Below are 14,398 nucleotides of genomic sequence, written 5' to 3'. Positions count from 1 at the left end.
ACCTAAAAAAGGAATCTAGGAAAGATCTTTAAGGAAGATTTTAAATTACATACGTAATCACCGAGCTGCTGCGTGGCCTGCTCAGACGCAAACCGGAGTCCTTCTGACTCCCAAACCTGTGCTTTTCATACCAAACAACCTTGTTTAACCATCACAAGTAGAAAGACCTGTGCCCAATTATCCCCATTTGCCCAATAAAAAACAGAGAGATCACATAATCTGCTCCACAGCCCAGAATGAATTAGAAGGAGCCGGTCTCCCCACTCCCCAGGTGCTTTTAAGGACCAATCACAGTTCATGTGTTATATTATAAAAGCTAGCTGACGGCAGGTATGTAGTACTGATGGGGAGAAATCAAATGCTCCTGATTTCTGAGAATCTTCAACATTACTGTGAATATGGCTTAACTTCAACACAGGTATGGTATATTCCTGTCTGTTCCAGGCCACCTAAGAATCAGGTATCAGGTTTAAGTCCTTTATTCGCCCCAGAATCCTCTCATGAATCCTATGAGCAACGACGGAGAGAACAGACAGGCAAGAGCAGCATTTTCCATGCCTCTGGCCCATCCTTGGCTGCCCCAACACCGCCACCAGGCACTCAGCAGGACATCCTGAAGAAGGGCAGACATCACCTTCTATGGGATTTTTCCTTTATTTGTAAAACCGTAGAGATTATGCCATAAGAATCAGCCAGAAGGTCTCAGCTCCACGAGAGCCGCTATCTGAGGTCGGCTCCCAGGGGGAGTGCATCATGTCATATCCCGGCAGAAAGGTTTCCTCTTCTGTAAGCTGCCAACACCGCATTCTTATACCTGTATTTCGAAAACTGTGTCTTTGGATGTGTTGTGTCCGAGAAAAGATTCTCGAGCAAAAGTAGACACAACACAGCTTCCCTGCAAGAGAAAGCAAACAGGCTTTATCACCTAATAAACATGTCTCAACAATCAGTACTTATTTGCCCTCTTTTCTGAAGCAACTCTTAAGAGTCACTTGAATTCTATCACTACGGATAATTCTTGAAGAAATTGCATTTCCGCCTCCTAATGATGTTCAAACGAAGCAAGCACCTCATTTTATTAATAAACTACCAACTGCCCAGAGGAGCTGGTTCAAAGGGGAGTTAAGATCTAGCTAAAATTAAGGTCTTACTCATTCCGATGTGAAAGAACTCTACTGTGTTTTCGAACCTCACCAATCCCGGTCTCCCAACCGCCAGCAGCAAGAACAAACAGATGTCAGAGCTACTTGTTTTCTTCAAAAATGACAGGAACTCAAAAATCTATCAGATGGATGTGTCAGCAGCAACACCCCAAGCCCACTGATTAGTGAGATTTATGCACCTCCATTTTGGCTCAGGACAAAATCCCTTTCTAAGCTTTTTAACTATCAAACGCCCACTCAGATATACAGGCCAGAGAGATCTAGGGAGCATCTTTAGTGTGAGGTGCCCTACACAATGTGGTCATGTTCTATGTGACTTTAAAGTATGCAAATTTGAAATGTGGTAGAATATAAAAATATTAAATAATGTCTCCTTAGGCACACGTGTGCAGGCCCGTTTTTTTAAAACATTAAGATGTTTTTTTAAAACATTAAGAACTGCAAAATTCCAAAGCTCAAAATTTGAGTACACTGTATACGGCACCTACGCTATTGCCACATCCCAGTGCTATCTTATCTGCTAAACAAAATGCCTATATTCCTACCCCATTCATGCACATGCATTGGAACTTTATGAAGCAATTTTAATGATCACTATTGCTGGTATCTTAACTTCCTTGTTGTGATTATTTTAATGCTTTTTTATGCCTTAAAATAATACCATCCAAGTGGTTATGTTGGCGCTAATGCAGAAAAAATAAACTCTTGCACTATTAACTTTGGAATAGAGGTTAAGATGTGATCAAATGCTACATTAAAAAAAGGCCAAACCACCACCACGAGGCCACCTGATGTTAATTTAGGCAAACTCTAATCCCAGGGAGAGACAACTTTTTCTTAAAGGACCAGACAGTAAATATTTTAGGCTTTGTAGGCTGTAAGATCTCTGTCACAGTTCTTCACTTTTCTGTTGTAGCTGGAACATAGCCAGGAACATAGGTGTTGTCTAATAAAACTTTATTTACAAATGGAGGCCACAGGCTAGATTTGGCCCCCAGGTTACAGTTGGCTGACCTCTGCTCTACAGCTATGGAGCTAATCCCCCCCACAGCCTTTTCTTTTAACGTAGCATTTTACTGCTCATAAAAGGTAGTTCCCCCATCTACAAACATTCTCCCACTTCCTGTAGATATAATTTTGAGAAAATAAAAAGTTCCATTAAAACAGGTGTATTTCAAACTTGCCAAACTTTGTAAAGTCAGTCAAGAAAATGAGCTAAAAGTAATAAGCTGGCAACAGCACTGCAGCAACAGCAATGCCTCAAAATGCTCCATATCATGTTTTTCGTGATGCTTACATAACTGTACATATGTGTCAAAACTTACCAAATCCTACATTGAAATTAGTCATTTTAACTGTGCACAGATGATACCTAAATGAAGCTGATTTTGAAAAAAGCTTCAAGTCTCAGCAATAGCCCCTAATTTGCAGTAATTATAGATCCAAGTGGTAAGAGTATACACCTCTTACTTCATGTTTGCTCCTGAGAAAACTGGTCATAAATTATGACAGTTCCAACTATGTAAATCCTTCGGGAACTCTGTTGCATTAAATGCACCTGTCCTGCACTAAACTAATAGTTATCCAGACCTCAACTATTTCACTTCAGCGAGGAGGAATTGGTTGCTTTTTAGAAACAATACAGGGTGGCACAGTGGTTAAGAATCCACTTGCCAATGCAGGGGACACAGGTTCGATACCTGGTCCGGGAAGATCCCACATGCCGTGGAGCAACTAAGCCCATGTGCCACAACTACTGAGCCTATGTGCCTCAACTATGGAAGTTTGTGCACCTAGAGCCCGTGCTCCACAACAAGAGAAGCGACAGCAATGGCAATGAGAAGCCCGGCACTGCAACCAAAGTAGAGCCCACTTGCCTCAACTAGAGAAGGCCCATGCACAGCAACGAAGACCCAACACAGCCAAAAATAAATAAAATACAATAAATTAAAATTAAGCCCTGAGTTCATGACTTAGCTCTCCACCACAGTAAAAGCAAAACAAAGAAACAAAACCATGGGTCATTTAAGACAGGAGGTAATACTTGTTTAGTTTCCTCTTTCCCATTAGCAACACTTTAAATCACAAACACAAGTTGATAATTTCAAATACAAGTTGTCGTTGAATCTCAACTCTTTTCTTTTCAGTCATCTTTGCTCCACTGTGGAGCCTGTCAACATTCAAGCAGGGGGAAGAAAAAAGGGCAAACAAGCAGAAGCAGAGATGCTAAAATCAGGGAAAGGCCCCACAAAGAAAATCATTCCTCCTCTGATTAATCTAAAGTCAATGGAATACGTGACAACACTTTCAAAACCCCAGCTATTAGCTTTCGCGGGGCTTGCGTTTCATCTGTCTCAAACTCAGAGATGAGAACTTATTTAAAGCAATCGTTCTCAAAGTGTGTTCCATGGATCAGCCTCACCAACATCACCTGGGAACTGGCTAGAAGCACAAATTCTCAGGCTCCCCTCCCTGCAGACCTAATGAATCAGAAATTCTGAGAGTGGGACTCACCAAGCTGTGTTTACCAAATTCTCCAGATGATTCTGATACTCACTAAAGTTTCCAAATCACTAATTTAAAGTCTGAAAACCAATGTACACTTGTAAGTGGAGTTTCCTCGCCCTCTCCTTTAACTTGGAGCTGACTGTAGACCCCACCCTGCAGGACAAGATGGGCTCTGTGCTCAAGTGCACAAGTACTAGTGGTGCTTGGTGAGCCCCACAGGAGGCTGGCCTGGAAAAACAGGGGGATATGGCCAAGTTCTTCTCCACAGCTCTTCCACGTACAGAGATGTGGGAGCACGCCACATTTAGATTCCATGCCAACATTTTTTGAGCACCTGCCATGTTCTGGGCTTGTGCTAAATGAAATTATCTTGCTTAGCCATTCCAATAATAAATAAATGTATTAGTATGTGTTATGTATACAGAGGCTTGATATTAATCAGAATGGAGTCAAACCCGCAAACAAGCAGAAACCTTTATAATTCTCCAATTCTCATTCACAGGCCTGGCCAGCATGCTTTGAATGCTGAGGTCCTCGTACACAAATATTCCTTGTGCTTCCCCTTTGGTTAACTGTTCTCAAACTTTATTGTATATCAAAATTAGAGACCAAGTTGCTTATACAAAACCATGTATACTCTAGTTTTAAGCCAACATAAGGAAACTTGAGGTAATTCTGAACTACCCACAACAATGTGTGCTCTACTCAAAGGTTTTACCTTCTCTCAGACGTTAAAAATCAAAGTCCAGTCAATCTTGTAAGACGCAAATCCACTATACAAATTTATTTTAGACTTTGAGTCTCTCAGATAATTTTGTTCCACCCTTTCCACCATGAAGACCATTGTCCTTGAGGCAGACAATAAAAACTTAAGGAATAAAAAAAGGAAGTAATTCCAAAATCCCCCTGCTTATCTGTTAACCCTACATCACTTGCCCTAAAAGTGCCATGTGCTACAGCACAAGTGCTATATTCTTCATCCTGTGCCGTGGCAGACATTGCTAATCAATCATAGCACTCTTACCCAGAGCTGGAGAGTTAGCTATTCTCAAGGCCTTGGAATCCTTCTCAATAGCATTTCAGGGAGCACCCCTGCCCCCAAATCGGGAGGAATATTCATGACTCGTAAAATGTCTGTATTTCACTGGCCAATCAACATGCCCCTGTCTTGTTTTCTTTTAAACAGTTGAAGCAGTTTAAAGCTGCTCCAAATACAATTTTAAACCCCTCCTTTCACTGTTCTCAGGACAATAAAATTAAGCTTCAGTTAATTCTGAACTGCAGTCTCTACAAACCTATGCCACCTTGAGGATGCTAATCATGGTGGATTGTGTTAAACAGTTTAAACAATTTGAGTGCAGTTGTAACCCAGGACGTAGTACAAAACTGCTTTGAAAATCAAAGAACCAAGTAAATAAAGGTACAGAACGGATAACAAAAACCTGTGAGGCAGCATCCCACGCATATAACGGGGAAACGTACAGCGTGAATAGCCCAGGGAGGCTGATGTATAATACTCAGGCTTATAAGCATGAAGACATGGCTTGAGTAAATCATTCTGATTTTGCTTTTGGTACTCACTGATGATTCTTTATTCAGCTAAGGGGGCACCACACTGTTCCTTTAACAGCATCTCCATTATTCTAATTCCCTATGGAGAGAAGAAAGAAAAATCAAAATGCCACATTTCAGGGACGAGCACTTTCACATTTATCACCCCCTTTCCCTTCAAGGAATCCAAGCCATGGCCATATATTCTTTTCAGAAAAGGCTCGTAGTCATACGTTACATTTTTATAAAATTCCACTCAGCAATTTCACATACATTATCTTCACATGGGCTCAGAACTACTCAGGGAAGCAGGCAGAGCAGAACTGTGAATCTTCCATTTTAAATCTAAGAAAGCCATCCAAGGGATGTGAAGAACTTCCTGAAAGTGGCCCAGTTACTGAGTGGCACTGCTAGAGCTGGAATGATCATGGTAATAGTTAATACTACAATAGTGACATTAAAAATCACAGATCACCATAACGAGTATAATGATAACGAAAAAGTCTGAAATCACTAACATGTGACACAGAGACACAAAGTGAGCAGACGATGTTGGAAAAATAATGCCGAAAGACTTGCCTGATGCAGCGTAGCCACAAACCTTGAGCTTGTAAAAAGTGCAATATCTGCGAAGTGTGCTAAAGCAAAGCATGATAAAACGAGGTATGCCTGTGCTCACTGAACACTTACAAATGTGCCAGGCTCACTGCTAAGGTCTGTATGTGCATTATCTGAGGTAGTGGGTGCAGGGTGCACCACGGAGATACCCCCAGGGCTCAGGCACTCCTCCCCCTTCTGCCAGCACCATAGACTGGCACACAGCTACCCTCAGCGAAAGGGAGATGCATTCCCTGAGGTCATGCCCCTCTGCAGAGGTGGCCCACATCTCACGGCTGGTGGGTATAGTGTAGAAAGGTCCAGCACCCGCCCACAATTCGGGACAACTCTGAACAGCATCCCATCGCCACAGTTCCCCACGGGATCAGCTGGGACCTACATCACAACTGCATCGCAGTTCAACGTCACCTTCTACCTAATCCTGCTTGCCTCGCTCCCTTACAAGAGTTGTTTCCGAGAGCCCTCTCCAGTGACCCTCCACATAAAAATGTCCATCTGAGTCTGTGTCCGAGAGCCGACTAGGACACCTTGTTTAATACACACAAAATCTATGAACAAGTACTATTCTTACCCCTGTTTTACTGATGAGAAAAACAGAAATTCAAAGAGAGTTAAGTAATTTTCCCAGCGTTATACAGCTATTAAGTTATAAAGCCAGGGAAGGAACAGACACTGAATTCTGGTTTCAAGGGCACCCCTTAACCTTGCAAGGCTCACTCCGTGACTGTATGTATCAAGCTGTTTGGACGCATCAAGTTGACTACCTACCCACCCCGGCCGGTCAAATTCTGCCCTGGAAGAAAGAGGAAGCAGATACTCCCTCTTTCCTCCTTCAAGGACAAGTTCTGTACCAGAGGCTGAACCTTCAGACGGAAAGGCAGGATTGTGATGTAATTATGAACTGGGGTGTTTAGGAACTCAAAGCTGGATTGTGGGGAATGGGACACGATGCTCTCAGGGACAGGAGTGTGGATAACAGGGAATAATAATGATCAACACTAACTTAAACTGCAGGTCCCCAGGCCCCGCACAGGAAGGCTTTGATTTCATAGGACTCAAGGAGGCCCCAGAGAGCTGTACCTTTAACAAGTACCAGCTGCTCGCCATGGTCAGGCCGGGCTGGGAGACACTGAGTGGACCTACAAGTGAAAGGCAGGGACTTCTTACCTGGGGTTTGTTCTGAGCCACGGGAGGGGGATGCACCTCGAGAAGACAATAAGATATATTGAGTACCAAAGTACACTGAACAAAATCTAACGTTTCCTTGAAGGTCCTTCAGATTCTAGCTGGCTGTCACCACAAATACTGCCACTAGCTGGAGAGGAGGAAGTATTAATTAAAGGATCTTGACAATGCCAAGGAGCACGGACTGTGGGGTGAGCCAAAACAGTAGACTGTAGGACCAGGAGCCCTGTTGTCAGAGTCAAGAGACCTGGGTTCTGGTCACAGCCCTGCCAATTATTCTGCTGGGTACCTTAGGCTAATCACTTTTACAAAGTTGTAGCTTAGACCAGAGAGCTAAGGGGCCTGGGAGGTTGACTGGATAGTGCAGGCACACACCAGAACTACTGGGGGAACCCACAAAAGCGAATACAGATTCCCAAGCCCTACCCAGACCCATTCAACCAGAACTTCGAGGGCTGGGGCACGGAATCTGCAAACATTCCTCATGTGGTTCTGAAGCACAACTAGCTCATATACTAGAATTTGTAAAAAGCAGCTGATACCACCTCTGCAAGCCTGGGAATTGAGGAAAAAATGGTCCTTAATCATTTGTGAAGATACAGTATATACTCTTGTACTCTTAGAGCTACTCACCTTTTTAAGAATTAGGGGGAAAAGGAGGGGTTGGGGGATGAAACAACCAGTGGAATGAAATTTAACTTAATTCTTAACCTAAGATCTGAATTGTGCTCACTTCTGCTCTCTCTCACTCAACCACAGAACAGTTAACAAATATTCATTGTGTACCTGCTATGCGCACTGGAGATTAAGTGAACAAACCTAAGTCCCTGCATTCATGGAACTTACAGACTAATAGATTTCATTCCCCTTGTCTCAACTTCTTTTGTTTGTTTCAACAAACCCCTGAGCAATAATTAAATGCCTTCCTTCTATTTTCAGGAAGAATAAAAATAGCCATGTTACGTCACAGTTGCAAGCTTCTTTTTGCACAGTGGGCCCATACGTCTTGTCGGTATGTCTTTAAAACCAGAAAAGCAGACTCCTTCCTTAGAAGTGAGCACAGGTGAGCTCTTCCCATCTGTCTAAATTAAGAACGCCACCATCTACTGAGCTGAGCGCTAACTGACATAAGTGAAGACGCTGGGGTTTGCCTTGGGAATTGAAAGACATTATTTATTGAATCAATTATGCTCAGACTGTGACAGTTGATTTTCTTTCCCTTTTCTCCCCCTCTCTCATACCTCTTTAGTCTTTTTAAGCAGAACAGTTAGAAACAGAAGGTGGAGAACAGGGGCAAACAGAGAGAGACCTATAAATGAATTAAAAACAAAAAACAAAAAACCTACCAGGGAGGCCAAGCCATTATTTAGTCTGTCTCTTTGGTAAGGAAGGACCAAATCAAAACCCAATTGACAGAGTCCTTTCGAATAGTTTCAATGCTTAAAATTCAACCCCTAAGAGATCAGGCTTAAAGGGGCTAAATTTACACCACTTATCACACAGTGACGCCTGAAATGCAGAACAAATATTACGTGGATCCACCTTTATAGATAGAGCTAAACTTAAAAGCTTTTTGGACTAACAAACCATAAACCAGCTTGATTTTATTATGTCCTTCCCCTCTGAGAAGTTTTTCTCCCTGTTACCAGGCCATCTTTTTGTATTTGCCAAGGTACAGACAAGGGAGTCCTCTCAGGCTCATTTCCCTGATACCAGGGCTGTGCTGGCCAGACACGTTCCCACAGAGGAGTCCCAGAGTCACGTCTTTCAGATTCAAAACACTTCACCAATTCCCCACTCCAGAAGTATCCGAAAAATAGCTGATTATTACAGAAAACGAAAAGCTTGCCTGAAGAGAAGGCAGAATAAGCTGGAACTAAATGTGGCTAGATCCAGATGCTATCTTTATTTTGTTATCAAACTGATGCTTCCTTAAGAAGCTCTGATTTACCTATGAGTCCCCAAAGAGGGCTGCATGAAGGGAGGACCTGCAGAAGCTGCTAGAAGATGAATGGTTTGAATAAGACCCAAGCCTGGTTATGAGTGTGACATACAGAGTGAGGGGAAGGTCCAAGCAGAGGAGAAGAGGGTAATATTAGACGTTATAAAAATTACAAAGTTCTTGGGGAGTTCCCTGGCCATCCAGTGGTTAGGACTCTGTGCTTCCACTGCCAGGGGCCTGGGTTCGATCCCTGGTTGCGGAACTAAGATCCCACAAGCTGTGCGGCACAGCCAAAAAAAAAAAAAAAAAAAAAAAAAATTACAAAGTTCTAAAGCACTTCTCAAAAGACACATATATAGGGAGCTCTTAACAAAAGAGAATTGCTCAGTTAGTTATCACAATGATAAAAGATTGGCCATAATTAGATGAAGAACAACGGTTTGTGTACTGAGTGTTTACCAGAAGCTAGGTACTGTGATAACCAGATTACGCACTGGAAGATCTCTCCTCCCGCCACTGAAAACAAGATTTCTTTTGGATCATGGCTTTGGAATAAGTACTGGAAACAGTATCCATGCCCACTGTGTGTGAAAGACTGCACTGCTGCTGTGAGGAGTGAGATGCATGTAAGACTCGATGCTTCTACTCAAGAGGGCATCATCGGTCTCTTGGGAGGAATTAGAGGAATGCAAAATAACTGAAAAACAACACAGCCTCTGAGAAACATTACCACGCTTGGGAAAAAAAAAAAGGTCAATGGAAGAAGGGAAGTAGAGACTGATCTTGCGTGAACGGAGGACCTGCAGAAGCTGCTAGAAGGTGAATGGTTTGTATAAGACCCAAGCCTGGTTATGAGTGTGACATACAGAGTGAGGGGAAGGTCCAAGCAGAGGGATTAACAAAAGGCATGGGGGTGGGAACATCAGTCCATGTGCAGTTAAGCGGACTGGATGCAGCAGGAGATGAGACTATTACACTTCCAATGTTTCCACTCCCCCGCAAACTCCCCACCTGCTCACACATACTCTTCCTCCCACCTTAGTTCTGCTCTTTCCTGGAAGAGACAACAGCACATAAAACATCTCACAAAAAGCCCTGTAATTATGCAACAACACTCTGAAAAGGTTTTAGGGTTGAGTCCAAGCTAGCTGTGAAACCTTGGGCACTTTACTTAAATTCTCCAACCTTCAACTGCCTCATCTTTGAATGGAGATAACATAGTAACATGGGTTTGTGCTAAGAATTTGTCAAAATAATGTCTGATCTGGTTACCACAGTACCTAGCCTCTGGTAAACACTCAGTAAATGGTTGTTCATCTAAGTCTCTTTCATGATCATCTAATCCCACTAGAATTCAAATCCCATAAGGCTAGGGGCCTCGTCGCTCTTGTTCAAGATGTAACCCCTAGGAAAACAATGCCCAGTACACAGAAGGCATGCAGTAAATGCTACTGAATGAACAAATGAATCAGTCAATCAACCCATCAATCATCAGCTTACAAGTCTACCACACTAGATGGTAAGGTGCTCGGAAACAGGGAACAGAAGTTACTTACGTTTGAATCCTTATTGTCTGGTGCAGAATCTGGCACAAAATACATGCTCATGTTGATGAATCATAAGACGGACCAACTGATACTTTTGAATGCCAGGCTGATGAGTGTGAATTTTGGAATTATAGTGCGATCTGCCCAGTAGTTGGCATCCTAGAAAGTGTGGTGAAAGGCCAGGATAACAGGGGCTGCCATGGGAAACGAGAAAAAACCAAACAAGGAAAGAATAAAGAATGAAAGATAAAAGGAAGGGAATACTGCGGAAAGAACTGACAGCAAAGCAGGGACTTAAAATGAGTCCTGAAGAATCCTGATTAGCCGAGAGGAGTTAGAAAGTGACATAATCTCAGATGCTGAAGTGTGCATTATAAAACCACTCACCTTTTGATAAAAAGGTACACATCGAGTTTACTTTAAAAATCTCACTTCCCTTTTGAATCTAAACTTTTTTCTTTCTCGGAATCTTTTCATTTACTTTATGTAGAATCATAACAGTATGAATAAATGGTAGAAAAAAGAAAATGTCGCTTCCCTGCTTCAACCCTTCAACAGTGTTCCACTGCTCTTAAAACATAAGGCTCTGTCTGATCTGCCTCTAGCCCACTTCAACCGCAGGGAGGGAAGAAGGGAGGAATCCGCATTTAGTTTTCTCATCAAAAGATAAGAGAGGGGCTCCCCTGGTGGCGCAGTGGTTAAGAGTCCGCCTGCTGATGCAGGGGACACGGGTTCGTGCCCCGGTCCGGGAAGATCCCACATGCTGTGGAGTGGCTGGGCCCATGAGCCATGGCCACTGGGCCTGCGCGTCCGGAACCTGTGCACCGCAATGGCAGAGGCCACAACAGTAAGAGGCCCACGTACGGCAAAAAAAAAAAAAAAAAAAAAAGGTAAGAGAAACACTGCTCAATGTTTCTCCAGGAAAAGATTCTTTGCCACAATAAAGTATCTTTTAATCTGATGCTGTCCAATTCTTTTATATTTAGGATTTCTCATCTATTAAACTAGGATAACACCAAACAACAGGAGTTCAAATGTACTGGCACATACTGTGTGTCAGGAACTGTGCTGAGTACTTCATCTGCACTGGCTTATTTTACCCTCCTATCTGCCTTAGAGAGTATTTTCTTCTTTTGGATGAGACCCAAGGCTCAGAGAAATTAAGCATCTGGACCAAAATCACATAATAACCAAGAGGTAGAGCCTTGATTTGACCCAAGGCAATCTGGATTAAGAATCCAGGATCCAGGATCTTACAACACTGGGGGCTGTAGGGTTTTAATGAGATTGCATGTGTGAAGACACCTAGTATGATGCTGGGTACACAGCAAGGGCTTTCCTTCCCTTCCCTATTGATTATGTTCAAAAAGCCTGATACATAAAGCAGGTATTTCAGCCCTACGCCCAAACTAAATGGCATGATTCTTAATATACAAATCAATATTTAATCGCATCTACAAATTATTTTAAATATAATGCTTTTCAAGTTAGGAATATCCTAACAGACTGTATGACTTCAATATAATTTTCCCACAGGGGCTAATAAACTATTGAGTAAGATTCACTTTTATTTTGATAAGTAACTCAAAATCTTTAGGTGTAACTGCAGAACATTAAACTGATACAGTAATTTAGATGTCTTTGCTTCACATTATAAAGCTTCCTCTCTCCTTAAGGAGAACATTTAATCTCACAGTTTGTAAAGGAAAAGAATATATTCCAAAATAATAAAATCTAAAAATTGGAAAGCACATTATATTATCTAGTCCAGACAGGAAACTCTCAGCAAAGAAATGAAAGTGGCCCATCCAAAGAAATGAAAGTGGCCCATATTTGTCCTGGGATCAAATATCACAATGGAAGATGACAAAGCCATTTCCCTATTGCCAATTTGCATATAAACCCTGATCTGACACGAACCTTTTGTTGGCTAAAAGGCATTTAGTCACTGGTCTCCCACCCTCCAGTGTGACTCAATAAGTCTATTTCCATTTTTAGTTTTTTTAAATGTGACTTGTATATAATTTCAGTTTTTCTGACTTAGACTTCATGCAAAGTATGGCTTGTTCATGTGTATCTGTTGGGTATAATTATCAGTAATTTTTTTAAACATCAAAGCCAGCCTCCCACGCAGTGCCACATCCACCCATGACATTTCTGACAACTGTGATCTTGCTTAGACACCTCCACGGATGGGATGCTTTATACTCATTCCCTCTGTCTCAGGCCTAACTTGTAAGACAATCTTCCTTACATTGAAGCAGCACTGGCTTGGTGCCTGGCACCAAAGGGTCCTAGTACCAAGTCCTGTACCAACTCTTATACTAGCAAACAAAAAAAACAACAAGGTTCCTATCAATTCCCTTTATTAGCCATTTTTTTCACTATTCATCAGATTTAAGCTCAGTCATAATTTCCCCTTGTTTCTTCCCTATTCTGAGAGAGAAAATGGTTAGCAGCATGCTTGTACATTTAATCAATGAATTGTCTCTAACAGAGTAAGTACATTCAACTGATGCCTAGACAATAAACAAATCCAATGGGTGCCCAGATAATTCTCTTTTTATCTTAAGTTCGTATATACCCTATCAGAGAGGGGACGGAGATTTAAAATCAGGTTGGGTTGACTCCAAAACAGCCTCATTATAACCGCTAAACATTTGTCTATCATGTCATAATGAAAAAATTAAGTTTTTGCCTATAATTTCCTTGCATTTTTCTTTTTAAATAATAGTAACAACTGGGACTTCCCTGGTGGTCCAGTGGGTAAGACTCCTCTCTCCCAATGCAGGGGGCCTGGGTTGGATCCCCAGGCGGGGAACTAGATCCCGCATGCCGCAACTAAGACCCGGCACAGCCAAATAAATAAATATTTTAAAAAACAGTAACAACTGATCATTTACTGTATGCCAAGTCGGCTCCTAAGCATTTTATGTATGTAACTCATTCACTCCTCACAAGTACTCTCTGAAATGGGTTCCTGTATTATCCTCATTTTACAGATGACAACAGTGAGACTCAGAAAATTAAACGGCTTGCCCAAGGTCACACAGCAGGTCAGTACAGGGTACGCTGCTTTCAGAGAGCACAAGAGCAAAAGAACATAAATGGCTCTGCTGCAAATATAATTTAAAACATTTACGTGCAGGTAATACCTACTCAAAAACATTTTATATAAAATGTTTTTTTTTTAATTCTGCTTAAAAACGGAACAAGTCTTTTTTGGGGGGAGTGCGGCAATTGTTTAAATTACGAAATATTTCAAACATATCAAGAAGTGCAAAGAGTAGAAAAACTAGTGGACTTTAACAAACATCAATGTCTTTAAAAGTAACAAAAGCTACATCCTCACCAAAGGCCAGTGACCAAGAAAATTTTTAATTATAGCCTTTAAATTCTTCTTAAACTGGGTATCAACAACTCAACTCTCAAAAACCCACCATTTTCCTTTACCAAGGAAATTCAGAAAAAAATAGTTTAGCCAGAATCTAAGAAAGCAAGCTAGACAAAGAATAAGGGGTCAAATCCCAGGCAGCAAATGGAATTCTGAGGATATTGAAAGTGACAAGGAATATCACTCCAACAAACCTGGGTTCATGAAATACAAGGCTTCTTTTCTCCTTAACAGGCAGACACCCCAGTGTCCTCCCCATCATCTGCTTGGGGCTCTACCTGGTGCCCCTAGTCTCACACAGTGTGGGCACACCAAGGGGTCCTTCAGCAAGAAATGAAGTTCTACCATAGAGTGGGGATACAGAATAAGAAATGACCACTGACAGAAGGGGTGAGAATGACCAAGAGGAACAGCTGGACACCTCGGAGAGCTCAAGGGGCATTTAATTAGCATGCTCCAGGGCGTAAGCACACAACTGAAGTTTAACTAT

At 42.0% G+C, this 14,398-nt stretch overlaps 1 protein-coding gene across 1 annotated transcript in view; it reads right to left on the bottom strand.

The window, feature by feature from the left end:
- Window positions 1-333: 333 nt before the first annotated feature.
- Window positions 334-14,398, bottom strand: part of PRELID2 (PRELI domain containing 2) — an 88,387-nt gene continuing 74,322 nt past the window's right edge. Inside the window, exons 6-7 of the mRNA XM_082836006.1 lie at window positions 5,253-5,322; window positions 334-895 (exon numbers count right to left, since the gene is read on the bottom strand). Coding sequence (XP_082692132.1) covers window positions 5,263-5,322 — 60 coding nt within the window. The 3' untranslated portion in view covers window positions 334-895; window positions 5,253-5,262. The remainder of the gene's footprint in view (window positions 896-5,252; window positions 5,323-14,398) is intronic.

Source organism: Leucopleurus acutus (genome assembly GCF_964270905.1).
Source record: "Leucopleurus acutus genome assembly, chromosome: 3".
NCBI lineage: Eukaryota > Metazoa > Chordata > Mammalia > Artiodactyla > Delphinidae > Leucopleurus > Leucopleurus acutus.
The sequence above is the reverse complement of the archived record's forward strand: the minus strand, read 5'-3'. Positions and strand labels throughout refer to the sequence as shown.